Below are 17,706 nucleotides of genomic sequence, written 5' to 3'. Positions count from 1 at the left end.
GACAGTAAAGGTTTTTATGTTAATAAATGAGTTTGTTATAAATTATGCTCCATTGGTCGTTTTTATTTTCTACCGACCTTTATTTATGTGGCAATGAAATAGTGTGATGTCTTTACTAGGCTAGTGTAGCTCATTCCTTACTTAACCATTTCAGATCAGGAAGACGTGATTCCCGAGCCCGTTCCGCAGGAAAACGGCGAGTTAGACGCCTAAAGACTTTATAGTTCTATTTACAGTTTTTATTTCGAGTATCTCTTTTAATTAGCTTATCTTTTCATATGTTGAATACGTTTTTAGTTATTGTGTAAGGGATGTTAATCAAGATTTTTATTACGCTTCCGCATTTAAGATTTTTAATACATACATCTTCATTTAAATTCCGGGGCCGTTACATTAGTAGTTTTATATACTAAGGTTATCCTTAGATCATTTGTACCATTTGGCGATCCCTATAATATGTCATGAGAATGTAGAATATGTGAAAAATGAATGAAAGTGAATATAGGAAGACTATGAAAATATCATAATTATTCATTTTCTTTATTTGTATTCAATTTTCATTTCTTAAAGTGTAATTTGTGAATAAATTAATTGGTATATTTTAATCATATATATTACTTCTGCACACTCCATAGTAAATATATCATTACTAAATCACATGCAAAATATATCTTAAATAATTAGTTGATAGCACGTGAAAGTGCTCAATTGCTGTCTATTCTAATATCTAATTATTTTAATGATATGATCGGCGATAACTTCTTTAATTTTACAATAAAAAAAATAAAACATATGAAAGAAAATTTTTATTTATTTTTAAGTCATTATGATATACTATTTACAGATATATTATTTACAGATAAATATAATACACAACTAAATAATTCATCCATTGTTTCAATTTTCATCCACTCGCATGGAGTTTAAATAATTTTCATTAAGAATACAAGTCAATAAATTGACGGCTGCATAATGCTTGTATGAAGATAGTGGGATTTATCCTATTACTCTCTTCTTCTCATGCACACTTATTATTATTATTTTTTTAAAAGAAAATATTTTTATTTATATTTTAGTAAAATACTAATTATATAACCGAAATAAAAATATTATTCAGTCATTAATCAACAATTCAATTCTAAATTTATGAAAATGAAATGATTCCGTTGGTCAAATTCCGATCTGAAGTTAAAAGAAGATTCCTTCATGATAAGAGCAACAGTCTAAACATGGACCGTGTGAGTGGCCGTACCCAATAATTTCTTGCCCAAAAATAGAGCCGCCTATCAAAAACAACAGATTGGGCCCACACCGGTTCAGATTCAAAAGCAGTAAGGCCGTGCATACGTCGTGATTATGACGTCATTGGATTGCGCCATCATGCACGTGGCATCATAAAACACCTTCCCAGCGCCTCTCCACGAAATTGCCCATGAAGGAGCAGCGGCAGCTACAATATATATATAATTATAATAAACATTTAACTTGAATTAGAATTTTTAAAATTACAGTAACATATAAATATATATATATATATAAGGAGAGAAGACCTAAGAAAAAAGTCAGTAGCTCTTATTTATTTTCTTGCACTACCATGTCTGAGCCTTGCTTCTTGGCAATGGATTATGCACTTGGTGGAAACCCTAATCCTAACCCCATCCACACGTTCGAGTCGAATCAAAACGTGAAGGATCCATCATACGAGTTTGAATTCTCGGATTATCTTCTTCTCGATGATGCAATAGATCATCTTCAAGATCAGAATTGGTCGTCGCAACAAAATATTGAGTCAATGGAGGTAATTGAGGGAGCAAGCCCACCTACTTCTTATAATCCTACTCCTACATCCTCAACCAATAAAATCAACATGTAAGTATATTGATTAATTTAATTTATATATTTTGCTTTTGAGATAAATAAGTTTATAGTTATTGTTATTTTGATGATTGTGTACAGAAGATGTAAAAGTTATTTGGAAGGGGTGAAGAAAGAAAAGATGGAAGTGGGACAAAGGGTTGCATTCAGGACCAAATCGGAGATGGAGGTGATGGATGATGGGTTTAAATGGAGGAAGTACGGAAAGAAATCTGTCAAGAACAGCCCAAATCCCAGGTAAATTAAATTAGTTTGATAAATAAAAATACCCCAATATTATACATGACATGAATTATAGATCTATGTATATTTATATGTATATACATGTATATATGTAAGAACTAATAGAGACTAAAATTGGGTACAAGGAAATCAAATATCAAAATCACAAAATTGACCAGTCATTGAAGTTTAGTATTTGGCGACGTCTGAATGACATGCTTTTAGTCATATAGATATAAATGAAAGGTGAAATAATAGTATAGTGAGTGCATAGAATTTGAGTTGAAATCATAATGAATCACTGTGTGTAATGCTAGTGTGTGAATTATTATTTTCTTATATATAAATGTACATATATATACATATGTATATTCATGGCGTTTGTCGATCAATGATTTGAACGTTACAATAATAATGGACCCAATCTGCATTAATTGATGAATGTGTTTTGGCTGGTGTTAGTACAATTTGCCAATGAACTCTATATATATATACCTTAAGTACTTCTTTCTCAACATGTGTAATTTTCTTTCTCTCTCTTTGATACATATAGTATATATATATAGTGGGAGCCAATAGTAATCCACCTTGTTTCCAGTCGTCAGAAAGGCTACTACATTAGCTAGTTCTAATATATACATATAAAGATATATATAATATATAAGTAGTGATTTTGGATCATATATGTGTATATATGACATTCTAATCAGTTATTATCACAATAGCAATATATTGCTTCCCTATCTGCACTTCTTTGGCCAGCTCAGATATTAAATTTCAGCACAAATATATCAAATGCATATTTGTTAACTATATGCTTTCAATCTTTATGTGAGGGAAAAATATTAGAACATTTAATAATAAAATTGGTGATTTGTGATGACTTTTCATTATTTAGTATCTCAAACTAGAAGTACATACAAAATAGTTCCTCGTCGGATTCACCAAGTAATATTTATGGATGGGACACACTAGAAGATTTAGTTTCATTAATATAGTACTTATATATATAAACACATACGTATATATCCACATAATACACAGTCTCACAGTATTGTATAGAAAGTGCAAGTTGAGGATTTAGATATTTATATATGCTTGTGGTCCAAAAGGCTCCCTTTGCAAGTTGAATTTGGACAGACACTATTTTGTCTTATCAGCAAATACACATACATAGAGTGTGTGTGTGTGTGTGTGTTACATATTTTGTTGTGGTAATAATTTCAATGGTGAAAAGTATAAACTCCATCAGGAGTTGCTTTTGAAGTTAATATATAAAGGAAGAGAATAAGTAGTGGATAACATAAATGACCCACTTCCTTATATATTAACTAATCCCTATTTTAATATATAAGGAATTATTTTATGTATATATATTATTTTATTGGATTAGGAGTAAAGTAAGATTTAATATGTTGCAGGAATTATTACAAGTGCTCGAGTAGAGGATGCCACGTTAAGAAGAGAATAGAAAGGGAGAGAGATGATCCGAGGTACGTGATCACAACATATGAAGGAACTCACAATCATGAGAGCCCTTATGTCGTCTATTGCAATAAAATGCCCCTTATGCTCCCTACTTTACAAATCGCTCCTCTCCATTCTTCTTCTTCTTCTTGAAATTTTATATTTACAACCTCTTTCCTACTAAAAATAAATCAAAGTTTACATTCCTACTAATACTCTAATATTGCACTACCTATTGTTATATAGATATTTATATACATGTATATAAAATATATAAATTTCTAATCTCAAACTTTTTCAAAAATTTTATTTTTGAGGATATATTGGTGTAAATTAGACTCACTTCCATATCTTATTTCCTTGTGATGTTAGATAATCTTTTTTATGTTTAACCTTATGGCTCAATGTTCTATTGTCTTTTTTTTTTTTTTAATGATCAAGAAAAGATGGTTGTTTTTGTTAAAGTAAATTACATATTTTAAAGGAAAACGGAAGATTGAAAGGTTACACAATAAGCATGAGCTTACATCATATTTAACTTAAAAAGACTAGCATTGTACACAAATTACAATAAGCATAATATATAAGAAAGTTAAAAGGATTAATTAAAAAAATATATATGTCAAAATATAAACAATTGACTAAATTTCGATAGCTCTAAATTTTGAGATGATCAATTTAATTAATTACTTAATAACAATATTGACGACCGCGGCCTATTCTAAACTTAAATTAAGAGAACTAACATGTTGAACGGATTATACTATTGATTAATTTATTAATACTTAAATTATAGTGTTTGTTTATTAATTTATGCCGATAAATTAAAAGTTTATTTTTTTTCTTATGGATTCATGACATGGCTTGGTGTCATAACTTGATTAGCTTTCAAAAACTTAACCATTCTTTGGCCATAACATATTTTTTGACAATCCATTTTCATATACACTAAGATATGTAACACTAGAAAGAATTAATTTGAGAAGCTTTTATTGTGTTTCTTCTCATTTATTTGACATGTATTTAAGTGGTGGTAGCTTCCATGTATAATTTGGTAATGCCAAGATTGCACACAAAAAAGGTTAGGGGTTAGAAAAGAAAAATTGAGAATCACTAGTGTGTAAATTATGTTGGCAATGATGAATGAGGTTCACCAGTGAATGTATGACGGTGGCAGTTGTAAAGATCCCTGTTGGAAGCCATGAGTTAGGTATATTGGAATTGTTGGATTTTGGGGTGGAAACCAATAATTCACTCACTATAAGGTCTATTATAGTCTTTGCTCCATTAAATAGTATTTTAATTTAAAGAATAAAAAATAAAACCAGAAATGGGAGAAGTTAAAAGTTCATTGTGCTTCAAAAATGTTAAGACCATTTAATACCAATAGAGCTTGTCAAATCAATATGCTATGGAATGATCATATTAAAGTGTCTATATTATCAACATAAAATGATATCCTAACTACGGGACTCAATGATAAAAAATGGAGTTTCATTAGTTTATGTGGATCTTTTAATCAAAAGCACAAAACTCGGGACTTAATAAGAACTCTAGCACAGAGTCTTTATAATTGTGGTTAGTGGGAGGATACCTGAATGAGATCGTATTTCATCATTAAAAAAATAAGTAAAAAATAAAGAGGAAAAACTATATGCATTTTGAGAAATATTAGGGGAATGCAATTTACATGATTTGGGATTTATAGGGTACAAACACGTGTGGTCTAATAGAAAAAACTAGGTGTGAAAAATATTTAGGAGAGACTAGACAAATTTGTGGCTAGCCTAGGTTGGATATATTTGTTTCCTGATTTCTATGTTTGATACTTATTGCATGATGAACCCGATCATACCCCTATTCACTTAAATATCCTCAATAGGAATGGTGATAGAGAAAAATGCCTAAATGATTTAGGTATGAGGCTTTTTGCTTAAAGGAAGATACTTATAAAGAGGTTATAGAGAATGCTTGAGGGACATATCAAATGGTTATAGATTGAGGTTTAATTGAAAAAATCAATGTATATGGTAGAGCCTTATTCAAATGAAAATGATAAGTTATAAGGAACATCCAGACTCATATCAAATAAACCAAGCTGAAAATGTTTCAATTACATAGGCAAGGGAGGTCTTATTGTAAGTATAAATTGTTCAATGAGAAGGATTATAAATTAGATTATTTGTATAAAAAGAAGAAATAATATGGGCACAATATTCAAGAGTTGACTGGTTAAAATATGGTGACAGAGGCACAAAATCCTCCCACAATAACGCCCTTAAAAGAAAAGCAAAAAGTACCATAACTAGAATATAAGATGAAAATGGCTTTAGGTTATGCATCCATCTCACATTGAGCATATTTTTCTTTTTATTACTCTTATTTAGAGAGTTAGAGCAGAGAGATATGAGTAGGGCATTGGATTATATTCGATGGAAAGTGACTACTTTAATATGTGTCCAGCTACTTGCCCTTTCCACAGCATCACAATGCATACTGAGTTAAAACCAATATTTCAGACCAAAGCCTTATGACCTAATGGTATATGTCTTATTTTCTTTTAGAATTTCTAACATGTTTTTCATCATGATGTAACCTCTTTTGTTCTTGATTATTTGAATAAGCGTGAATCGCTCCATAACACGAACCATACATACATCACTCTTACTTCAAAAACTAGTCAACCTCAATGCCTCTTGGGTTATAGACTATTAAGTTTATGTAATGTTGTCATGAAAATTGTAACTAAATGCATAGTTAATTGGTTGAAACTCCTACCTTATGATATAGTTCATGTCTCTCAATCAACTTCTATTACATGTTGATTTATAATAGTTAATGTTCATGGCTTTTCTAATTATTTCACTGCGTAAAAGTAAACACTACTATAGAAAATGGATCTTTTATAATGATACTAGATTTTAAAGCTTATGACTATGTATTATGGTTGTCTTTGAAAATACATTAACTAAATTAGGTTTTCATGAGCGATTTGTTTCTTTGGTAATCGGGTGTGTAACGACACTCTCTTACTTTATGTTACTAAATGGTACTCCATATCAGACTATCTAAAAAGAAAGATTTGTCAAGGAGACCACTTATCTCCTTATTATTTTCATTTATATGTAGAAGCGTTCTTAGCTATAAAAGGAGAGTAGAAGAGGATGGCTCTTTAACGGTGTTAAAATTTATAAATCAACTCCTTTGATCTCAATCCTCTTTGTTGATAATGGTAGTTTAATCTTTTAACAAGCAATAGAAGAAAATATAAAAGTTATAATAACATTCTGTTGGAGTATTATAAGGCCAGGATTCAAGAAACAAACTTTGAAAAATCAATAATATCCTTCTCAAAGGGAGTTGATCGCTTAAAAGAGAGAGTTTTAGATTTATTTTAAAAGTAAATGTGGCAGATAATCATGAAGCCTATCTTGGGCTCCCTACATCTCTTGGGGGATCTCTTACATCTACCTTTTAGTTCATGGTGGATAGAATGGCCAAAAAGACTCAAATTTTGAAGGAGAAAACATTATCAAGTAAAGAGGTGATGATCAAAGTAATAACACAAGTAGTTCCTTCCAATATTGTATGCTCAGATAGAGAGAATAATATCTCAATTTTGGTAGGGTCGAAAGGAAGACGAAAACAACATCTATTGGTTATCATCGATGAAACTTTGTACCTAAAAATGTGAGGGGGATTTGGAATTTTAAGATTTCAAATGTTTTATTCTAGTCATGCTTGTAAAATAGGTTTTGAGACGTGTAAATACCTTCATCTCTGTTTGTACAAGTATTAAAGGCTAGATATTTTGGGAATTACAATTTTTGAGAAGCTAGGTAGGCTAGGTCTAAACTAAGCTATAGTTAAAGAAACATCTTAGTTAGAAGAGAACTACTTCAATGAGGGCTGAGATCGAAAGTAGGGAATGGTCAAAAGGTCTCAATTTGGAGGGATAAATGGATTTCATCTTAAGTTGGTCATCGGATTGTTACACCTACATTAAATTCACCATATCCTACTTGGGTTTTTAACCTTATTCAATCAAAAGAGTCGACATGAAACATACCAGTAATCCAATCAAATTTTTATCTCATTTATATATATAAAATTATCAGTATCCCATTGAGCCGTCGATTACCACCTAACAAGCTATTCTTTATGCATATATATAATAAAGAGCATATAATAAGATATGACTATTTTCAGGCTTCGTAAATGAGATGTAGGAATAGCATTGAATCATCCTTACAGAGGTAGGTTAAAATATGGAAGTGGCTATCATCCATTAAAATTTTTTCTAGAGTTAAGCATATGGTATAGAGAATACATAATGACACCTTATTGGTAAAGTGGCGTTTGACGCAAAAGGAGTTTCATATTAATACCATTTGCTCAATGTATAAGAAGGGGAGAAGACCATTGATCACTGATTTTGAAGTTGTTATTTTTCATATTAGTCCTTTTAGAAATTAAACCCAAGTTAGTCTTTCTTTTCTCTCATGGTTACATAATAGTTTAACTGAAAAAATGGAACAAATGATGTAGTTCATATTGATCGTTTAGGGTACTTGGTGGGTAAAGAACAAATGGATATATGATCAAAGATAGCCTCATTCAAAGTCCTTAATAATAAAGCTATGAGATTCTTTCTTAAGTTTTTGAGTGATAATAATAACTCCTTGGTGAGTGAGAATCTAAGAGAGGGTGTTTCGATAACTTCGTTTTCACCCATGGGATAGCTTCGTCATCCACAAGGTACTTATAAATTGGACATTAATGATTCTTTATTTACTGAGGGATATATGGGTATAGGTGTGGGTTGTAGAGATTGAAATGAAAAAATTACTATTGCAGGCCTGAGGAGGTTATATGAATAAATCTCTATGGCTATGGAGGAAAACTTTGTCCTTGGTATTTCTTTGTATTCCCATAAGCTAGTTGTAATACCCGAAACTGAAATTTGGCGTGGGATTAATTTTAAAAATTAAAGTTAATATATAAAAATATAATTTTTAAATTTTTAAATTTTTATTTAATGTAAAAATTAGAAAAAAAATAGGTGAAGGATGAAATTGAAAAAAAATTTGGAAAAAAAAGGTGAAAATTTGGGTTCGAAGAATATTTTTGAAAAAAAAAAGAAATTGAAGGTCAAAACGCAATTTAAAAAAAATGTGCCACGTAGGACCGCCCAGTCAGTAGTACCGATAAAGCAGAGCGAGCCACGTGGCAAGGCACACTGACTCGGTACCACGCGGGAGGCCACGCTGGCAATCCGCATATCCACGATCAGACGGTCCAAATTTGTTCCTGCGTGAGTAAACGGTTCAGATCCATTCCCTCATCAGGCATGATCGAATGGTTGTGATTAAATGCGATGAACGGTCTAAATTCGTTCTCTCTTTAAACGCGATCGTACGGTCCAGATAAAATCGCAATGAACGATCCAGATTCATTCTCTTTAAATGCGATTGGACTGTCAAGATCAAACGCGATGGATGGTGCAGATTAAAGGAAGATGGGTATAAATATCTCACTTCACACCGAACCCTAACCCTAGCTGCCAGCTCCCTCCCCCCCGACCCCTCTCCCTGCCGGAGAAGAAGAACCAGTCGGTGGAGAAGGGAGTCGACCGCCACCCGCTGCCACGTCGGAACTACTGCCGACCGCTAAAAAAGGTAAAAATTTTCTCATTCACTAAAATTTTAATTTTAAATACTCCCATGGCCAAATCGGAGTAAAAGGACCAGCGAATGAGCCAGAAATCGCGAGTAAAACCCGGCGGTGGTGCCGTGGAAAAAACTAAAAATCGCCTCTGATGAGACTCTTCTCGATTCCCATTTTATGCGATTTTTTCACCATTGCATTCACCATTCTATTTTTCACAAGTTGATTGAAGAAAAAGGCCCAACCACGAAGGTGAATCGGCAGAGCCAGCAAACCGAAAAACCTCACCGCTGGTAAATTTATGTTTTTTTACTTTTTTCATCCAACCAAGACCTCTTAACATGCTTTCTCACAAGGATGAGCATAAAATCGACCAAAATTGGCTAAAATTGACCAAAAACGGCCAGCTCGAGGTAAAGTGCTGCCGTGGATGATGGTGTTATCGCTGGATCACCGTGCTGGAATTCTAAAATTGACCGAAAATAATTTTTAACACAAATTTTTGATTTTTAGGGTATTTCTAGATACTTGAAGCGTGTTTTAATCTCCGAATAAAAATTCAAAGAACCTGGGGACTGCTAGTAGGCGCAGTTGAGAGTTTAGTATTTTGGAAACTGATTCGGGTAAGAATTCTTCACCTTATTCCCTGTTATAGAATTAAAGTTTAATTATAAATACTACGATATTTTGCATAATTTTAAAAATCTCGATATTAATTACAGGTTACTAATGGAGGCAGAACCAGTTATTTATTATTGTTTATCATATTTTAACTGATTGATTGATTTTATAGTTTTAAATACATAATAATACACTAGAATTGGTAAGATGATTAAGTTGGGCTTTCTTGATGCATGTATTGCTTGTTTTGCGTAATTTACAGTTAAATTGTGAAACTGAAAATTAAATATAAATAGAGAATTGTTTGATTAAGTGAATGAATGAATGGTAGTCTTACTGGATATCCTGAGAGATAGTGGACGGACCGGGTGCATAAGGAACCCTACCATGAACGTTGTCTCATACCAGATGGAGTATCGAGAATTGGTATTTTGGCGTTCATATTGGACGGGGTATGAGGACGGCCCGTTTCACCCTCATACCGAACGGGGTATTGAGGGATGGTATTTTTAGCACTCATACCGGACGGGGTACAGGGACAGTCGGTTAGTTGACAATGTTGAATAAGGGTTCATGCATAGTTAGGACATCTCTATGAACCCCTATGGATACTAGTAGACAGAATAAAAGGGAAAGTTGTTGTTCTAGGTAATTGAATATGAGATTATGATGTTGTTTGTGTTATTATCTCTATAGGTCAGTTTTGAAAATCTTACTACGGTAAGTATGCAATAAATAATTTTATTGATAATAAATAAATTTATTTAAATTAAGAGCTCCATTAATTGTTTTTATGATTTTTACCAACCTTCATTTTTGTATCAGTGAGTAGTGTGACATTCTTACTAGGGTAGTTCAACTCACTCTTTCATTAACCATTTCATATTAAGAGAACCAATATCCAGATCCCGATCCACAAGAGGGCTGCAAATAAGATGCCCAGTTATTTGCAAATAAGATGTCCAGTTATTTAATTTTCATTTATTTCTTTGATTTTTCATTTGTTCTTATACAACCTATTGGGTATTTTAAATTATTGTGTAAGGAATGTAAACTCTAACTTTATTATTTAGCTTCCGCATTCAATTTATAATTTATTTCATTTTAAATTCCGAGCCGTTACAGTTAATAGTTTTTTTAACTCTTGTATTTGTGTTTGATGATATCCATCAAGCTTAAGTTTGAATTAATGATCATTATTCTAAGAAAAAAATAAAAAAAATCGACATGTACTTGTACACTTAAATATTAAGAACTAAATAAAATACAATATAAGAGTTTAAATTACAAAATGCCAAAAAAAGATCAAACTCTATCCATTATACATAATTTCTTATCCCTTTGAACACTTAGAAAGGATGAAACCCTATTGGTGTGAAGAGTGTAACATGTAAGAACTGACAAATCATGCCTTATATAAGTAATAGTCCACCATTAACTAAGAACTCGGCTACAACTATTTCTAATATTAGAACTGTATCAACAAGTGATTGGCTTGCTATACCATGCCATACCATAAACTTTAGGTATACTGTAATATACCCAATGTCCCGCTCGATGATGTTACCGACATTAACATCCTTAGGTACTTGTAACACATCAAATTTGAAGAGAAAAACATACTCATCAAACAATAAATGAAGAAATATAAACGTTTTTCTGAACTTGGATTAGGACATTGAAAATTAATGTGAGATAAAGATTCATAAAAGCACACATAATATTCTTCAAAAGGAAAAATTGTGTCGGTTAAATGATCAAAGTAACGGATATACCATATTCAAATATCTGAAACCATAAATTTGTAGGATCTTCTTTTAAGAGAAAATGATGAAGAGACTTATTATTAAGGACACAAGTAAATGAACAATTATGAGTTTAAATGCTTGATTAAAGCTAATTTAGCAATATTTCAAGCAAACAGATCCATGAACAATTAAAGTAAGACTCATGTCTTTTAAATGTCGAATTTTACATGCAATTTTACATCCATTATATTCATGTGTATGAGAACATGATATTTGATGGTGGATTCTTAACTGATTGAGGAAAATTTTTAATTTTTGAAATTTACATCATTTGTTATTTATTGAGAATCCTACACCTTGAGTAATAGATAAATGTTATGAGAAATATGATGTTTATTAAATTTTTATAATCTTTTCCAAATTTCAAAGGCACCCTTTTGATGATGCTTACACATAGCAAAAAAATCATATTTGAATTGTAGACTAAACTTTTCAAACTCCATTAGATTAATTTTGAAAATAAAGTTTTTAAACCACCATGTAAATGTTTTAGAAAAAAAAACAAGCATAAAAGATGCGATGCGATATCTGAATTTAGAATATGAATTGTTCAAAGCTCTATAAAATTTTTCAATGAAGTTATTAAGAATTCAAAAGAAAAAGATGAAGAAGAAAAAAGGAAAAAGAGAAAAAATAAAGAAAAAATAAAAAAAAAACTGAATTGATTGATTAATCCATAAGCCCCTTTCATGAATAAATTATTTTACCTTAAACACATTGATATATGATTGACATAAAAATTGAAATCATTTACTAGTACTTTAATCAAAGTCATTTCACCTCACTCATTCATGTATGGTTGGCATCATTCAACTTGCACTTTTCCCTTTCATTCATTATCTGTCATCCCTAAAAAGGGAGATATATCAATTTTACAAAAGAAATATATCAATTCATGTATTCACCTTCAATGTTTAAAAGGGCAAGATGACATTTCTTCTTCATTTGCCTTCGGTGCCTAAAATGATGAGACATTACTCAATCATGTTTAATGCCTAAAAAGTAAGGTAATATTTCAATTCTATATTTACCTTCAATGCCTACAAAGGCAAGCTGACATTTCAATTTTGTATTTACCTTTAATACTTAAAAAAACAAAGTGACTTTTCATTTATGCACTTCAAGTAACTTTTTGATTCTAAAATAATCTTTATTGTCTAAGACTTGTTTGATAAATTTAGTGATAGGTAATTAATTTATGGTAATTATAGTAATTGAATAATAATGACACATGATGGGAATAATAAAAAATTTTTATATTTGAATGATTGTGTATTAATGTATGTTAATGACAACTGTTTTATTTGAATGATAGGATAGTATAGTTGTCTTTTCAATCAAATTATTAATTTATCATTATCTAATTATTATTAATTTATCCTTACCTTATTATATATAATAGTAAATGGTATATAAGAAATATATTATGAAAAAATAAATAAATTATATAAGGATATACTTAAAAAGATAAGGTAAATTTTCAATCTTATATTATCTTTAATGTTTAAAACAAAAAAAAAATTACTTTTTAATTATGTATTCATATTCAGTGCATAAAACAATAAGGCATTTTTTTTAATCCTACATTGGCTTTCACATGTACATATTTTCACTACCACAAAAAGAAAAAAAAGAAAAAAAGAAAAGAAAAAGGGAAAAAGAGAAAGAGGGGGAAAAAAAAAAAGAAAAAGCCAAACAAATAAAAATAAAAATAAAAAGAGACAGAAAAGAAGAAAGAAGACTTAAAATCATGATGAAAGAGCATAACAATGGAAATTTTGGGAGCAATTATCATATCTTAATTTTGTCTCGGTGTAATTAAAATTAAATAAAAACAAAAAAAAATATCAAAATAAAAAGTCCTTAATTTATCATATAATTTTGATTGTTAATATTCTTAAATTTATTGTTTAAAGAAACAACAAAAATAGAAAGAGAAAAAGATAACAGAAATTAAGAAAGAAATGAGAAGTAATGACACGAGGGACGTGAATTAATAAGAAAAAGGAAGCAAAAAAGAAAAATCTAGAATGGGTAAAAAGAGTAGTAAATAGGGGAAAGAATAAATAGACGATGGTACAAAAATTCAACCCAGCCCACTCTTCTCCTTTTCTTTTACTTTTTACTTTTCTTTTCTTTCGTCCGGGCTTAAAAAAGACGAGCTGAAGCTTCTTTTTCCCCAAAACGTTGCCGTTCTGCAAAGAGCATTAAATCCTTCCAAAACGTCGTCGTTTTCGGGAAGACGTTAAAAGTCTTCATCGACAAAGTGAGAGAGAGTTTAGGTTTGTCTTCTTCCTTTTTTGTGGGAAATGGCTGGCGTGATGATAATAATGTTGATCAACGACGACGGAGACAACTCGAAGCAGAATGCTAAATCCAAAAGCAAGCGAGGCAGAGGCAGTAATGGATGATGATTTTGACTGATGATGATAAGGACAGAAGAGAGGTACAGCTTTTCTTCCTTTCTACTGTGGATGTTTTGATTTTCTTTTGCACAAAAGATTGGTTTCTTTTTTGGATGATTAACAAACAGAATGCATTTTTTGTGGCTTGATAATGGTAGTACTACATATAATAAGGCAAAAAAACTTCTTGTTGAATTGATGACTTGAATTAAAATTGTATAACTCGTTTTATTTAACAAAAAAAATATGTAACACTCAAATCAAGAAATGAAATTGAATGGGTTTAAAATAAAATAGCATATTTTATATTATTTTTAATGTCAGCTTGTGCTTTTTTGCCCTAATGAGATCTTCATGCTTCAAATAAATAACTTCCAAAAAAACAAAAATCCCAACATCTAGAGATGTTCAAATTTTAGTTTAAAAAAGGTATTGGACCGGAGCTAATAGAATGGTCCAAATTAAGTTGGACCAAATATTGTTTGATCTGGTCATTGGTCAGCACACTTAAAGATATTAGTAGTTAAACATTGAATTATTTATTGAAAAGTAAGATAAGTATAGTTACTTCATCAAGATTTGAAGTATAAGTAGAAAATTTAGTTCTTAATCAAGAATTGTGAATCAAATCAAATTGCTAGACTCAAAATATAGGTTATAAATTTTAATTTATAGCAATTTATATATATTTTTTATAAAATATATAACAAAATCAAACTATATTAAAGATTCGATATTAAAATTATTGATAACTAAATGAATACTACTCTAAAAGAAAATTGTATAAATATTATATTTTATAATAAAATAAAAAATTCTCTAAATTTAATTAAATTTAACATTATCGTGATATAAGTAAATCTTAAAAATTAAATTGAATCATGCAATTTATTAATTGAAATTTAATATTCACTTATAATTGATAATATATTGTGACTTACTAATAAAAATCAAATTATTTTGTTGTTTGTTATTTTCCATACCCAATAATTACTTTATTCCTAATTAGACAATATATTCCTAATCACTGACCTGGCAGGATGACGTGGCGGTGATGAGGTGGAGATGTCCTAAACAGATACTGGTTTCAGCAAAAACAGATTCAGAGATGTAATGCTGACAGGAATAGTTTATATATATATATATATATATATATATACTATATTATATATATATACGCACGTCATATATATGTGTCTTGCTGATTATATATGCTGCCAAAAAGTCTCTGAGGTTGGACTTGTATGAAACTCGTCTAAAATTTCCAATCTGCTTCAATAATTATTTCATTACTTATTTAACAAAATAATTTATTTTAACCAAAATATTTCTTAGTATTCCTCATTAACTAAGAAGATCGACAAGACAACAAAGCGAACATACATATATATATATATATATATATATAGATCACAGAACATCAGGTTAAGAAACAAAGAACAAGAACACGCTGTTTACGTACGTACACACACACACATATATATATGTATGTATGAATGGTTCTTATTTGATTTGGTGAAAGGAACACGCAGTTTACTAAATACTAATTAATCAAGATTCATGATCATCTCCAAATCTCCTGGAAACTTTAACCTTCAAACCATGCCTCATATGCAGCAAAATGGAAATCCTCGGCTTTATACACTGTCCGTCAACTACTTGCAGATTATAATTATATATAATTGCAGCCGCCACAAGTTTCAACTGAGTAAGAGCCACTTCCTTCCCCAAACACGTCCTTGGACCTGCATTGAATGCCAAAAACTTATAAGAAGGTTCATGTTTAACTCTTCCTTGTTCAGATATCCATCTTTCAGGCTTGTATTCATGACAATCTTCTCCCCATACGGATTGCATTCTCCCCATTGCATATAGTGAAAACAAGATCTTCATCTTTGGATCAACGTGATGCCCACTGGGAAGTACATCCGGTTTTAATGGCTCCTTGTGCTGAAATGGAACTGGGGGATATAGTCTTTGTGATTCGCAGAGGGCTGAGTGGAGATAAACCAGTTTTTCAACCTCGTTTACGTGAAAAACACGAGTTGATGATGATGATGATGATACTTGTGTGGTTGAGTTGAGTTCTTCTCTGATCTTGGCTTCAACTTTAGGATTCTGAGAAATTAACCAAAAGAACCAAGTGAGAGCTGAACTCGTTGTGTCTCTCCCTGCAAGTAGCATGCTTAAAATGGTGTCTCTAAAAAACTTATCATTGTTCTTAATTTCATTATCTTCAACTTTCATGTAGCATGTCAACAAATCCATAGCTTCTGACTCGGGGTTTTGACTCAGTTCTTCTTTCTTCAACGACAAGTACGACGATATCACTCGGTCAAAGGTTTGATAAGCTTTTATCATCTTCTTCTCTTCTCCCATACCGAGCAGTCTCTGCAACTCCCACAAGATTTTTGGTTTTATATGTCGGTAAAAAATCACTTCCTCTGCTTCATCCAACGCCCTGGCGAATTCAATCTCGGGAAAATCAAGCGAGAGACAACCCGGATCATACCCAGTAACCAATTTGCAGGTAGAATCAAACGTGAATCTCTGAAACAAATCTTGTAAATCCACCATCAACCCATGTTCCGCCACGTGTTCAAGAACATGGATCAGCCCATTCTCCACCTTGTCTCGACTAGTCATGACCAGAAACTTGTAAAACCCTCGATGGCTCATGAAACTCTGAGCCACCTTTCTCTGATTCTTCCACAACTCGTTGTCGGCGTTGAAAATCCCATCGCCTAAAACATCAAAGATTTTCTTGAACTCGGAACCTTTGGGAAAATTTGGAAAGTTTGAGCTCATAATGTAGTGAATATTAGCTGGATCCACTGTCACCAGCAAGTCCATGTTAGCAAACCATGGACCCTTAAACAAAAAAGTACAACCACTTTTTTCAAGAATCTCAGCTGCCCAATCTTGGAGCCGGTGGAGATTGATGATAATGGCCGCTGGAAAGTACATCTGGTTTTAATTGTTAGAAATAATAATTTGCAAAAGAGACTTTGTCTTCTAAGAAGTTAAAATAATAATTTAAAAATTAAAAAACTTAATTAAAGAGTAAAGAATATAAGCATATAAATGTGTCTTTTGATTTTTGTTGGTTTTAATTCATGAATTAGAATTGAATATAAGTCTTTTGGGCTTCTATAGGTAATTATGATTCATAATTATCATTTATGTATTTGAAAATTTAAGAATTGTATTAGTACATATAAATACCTATGTACTTGAATACTTTTTAAAAAAATCACAAATCAATGCTTGAGTTTTTCAATTAGTTTCCCCTATTTTTTCCTTTCATATTTCAATAAAGTATTATATTAAATTAACCTATTTCTTTATTTTTTTCAATAAAATAGCATCAGAGCTTATTTTATTGTCTTCTTAATTTTAAAATTTTAGAGAGATGACTACCAATAATCTATTTTTCTTTCAATTTTCTCGTCTTATAAAAGAAAACTATGAGAGTTGATATTTTCGCATGAAGGCCATACTTGTCTTCTTAGATATATGAGATATCCTAGACAAAGATTTTATTTCATCCGAAGATGAAACGTTCTTGACTCAAAATGGGAGGGATGCTTTGACAAAAATAAGGAAGAAGGATCTATAAGCCCTTACTCTCATCCATCAAG

At 31.0% G+C, this 17,706-nt stretch overlaps 2 protein-coding genes and 1 long non-coding RNA gene across 4 annotated transcripts; 2 read left to right on the top strand and 1 right to left on the bottom strand.

Annotated features, from left to right (window-relative positions):
- The first annotated feature begins 1,517 nt into the window (after nucleotides 1–1,517).
- LOC110815335 (putative WRKY transcription factor 51) lies at nucleotides 1,518–3,914 on the top strand. 2 transcript variants are annotated; one of them, XM_088223475.1, is made up of 3 exons: nucleotides 1,518–1,869; nucleotides 1,960–2,112; nucleotides 3,519–3,914. In XM_088223475.1, the coding sequence occupies exons 1-3, from the start codon at nucleotides 1,595–1,597 to the stop codon at nucleotides 3,715–3,717; spliced, it is 627 nt and encodes a 208-aa protein (XP_088079601.1). In that variant the 5' UTR covers nucleotides 1,518–1,594; the 3' UTR covers nucleotides 3,718–3,914. The 2 variants fall into 2 exon arrangements, with proteins under 2 accessions (XP_088079601.1, XP_021898788.2); XM_022043096.2 differs by having other exon boundaries at nucleotides 1,523–1,869; nucleotides 1,957–2,112.
- Nucleotides 3,915–13,682: 9,768 nt separating this feature from the next.
- Nucleotides 13,683–15,333, top strand: LOC148253472 (uncharacterized). Its single transcript, XR_015821844.1, has 2 exons — nucleotides 13,683–14,106; nucleotides 15,105–15,333. It is a non-coding gene; the product is annotated as an uncharacterized LOC148253472 (long non-coding RNA).
- A 157-nt stretch (nucleotides 15,334–15,490) lies between these two features.
- LOC110815326 (alkane hydroxylase MAH1-like) lies at nucleotides 15,491–17,049 on the bottom strand. The gene has a single exon (XM_088223495.1). It carries the CDS (start codon nucleotides 17,030–17,032, stop codon nucleotides 15,617–15,619), a length of 1,416 nt encoding a protein of 471 aa, XP_088079621.1. The 5' UTR covers nucleotides 17,033–17,049; the 3' UTR covers nucleotides 15,491–15,616.
- Between the last annotated feature and the right edge of the window lie 657 nt (nucleotides 17,050–17,706).

This window comes from Carica papaya, chromosome 6, assembly GCF_054855325.1.
Source record: "Carica papaya isolate Zhongbai chromosome 6, ASM5485532v1, whole genome shotgun sequence".
Lineage (NCBI taxonomy): Eukaryota > Viridiplantae > Streptophyta > Magnoliopsida > Brassicales > Caricaceae > Carica > Carica papaya.
Note: the sequence above shows the minus strand (reverse complement) of the source record. Positions and strands in the feature narration are given on the sequence as shown.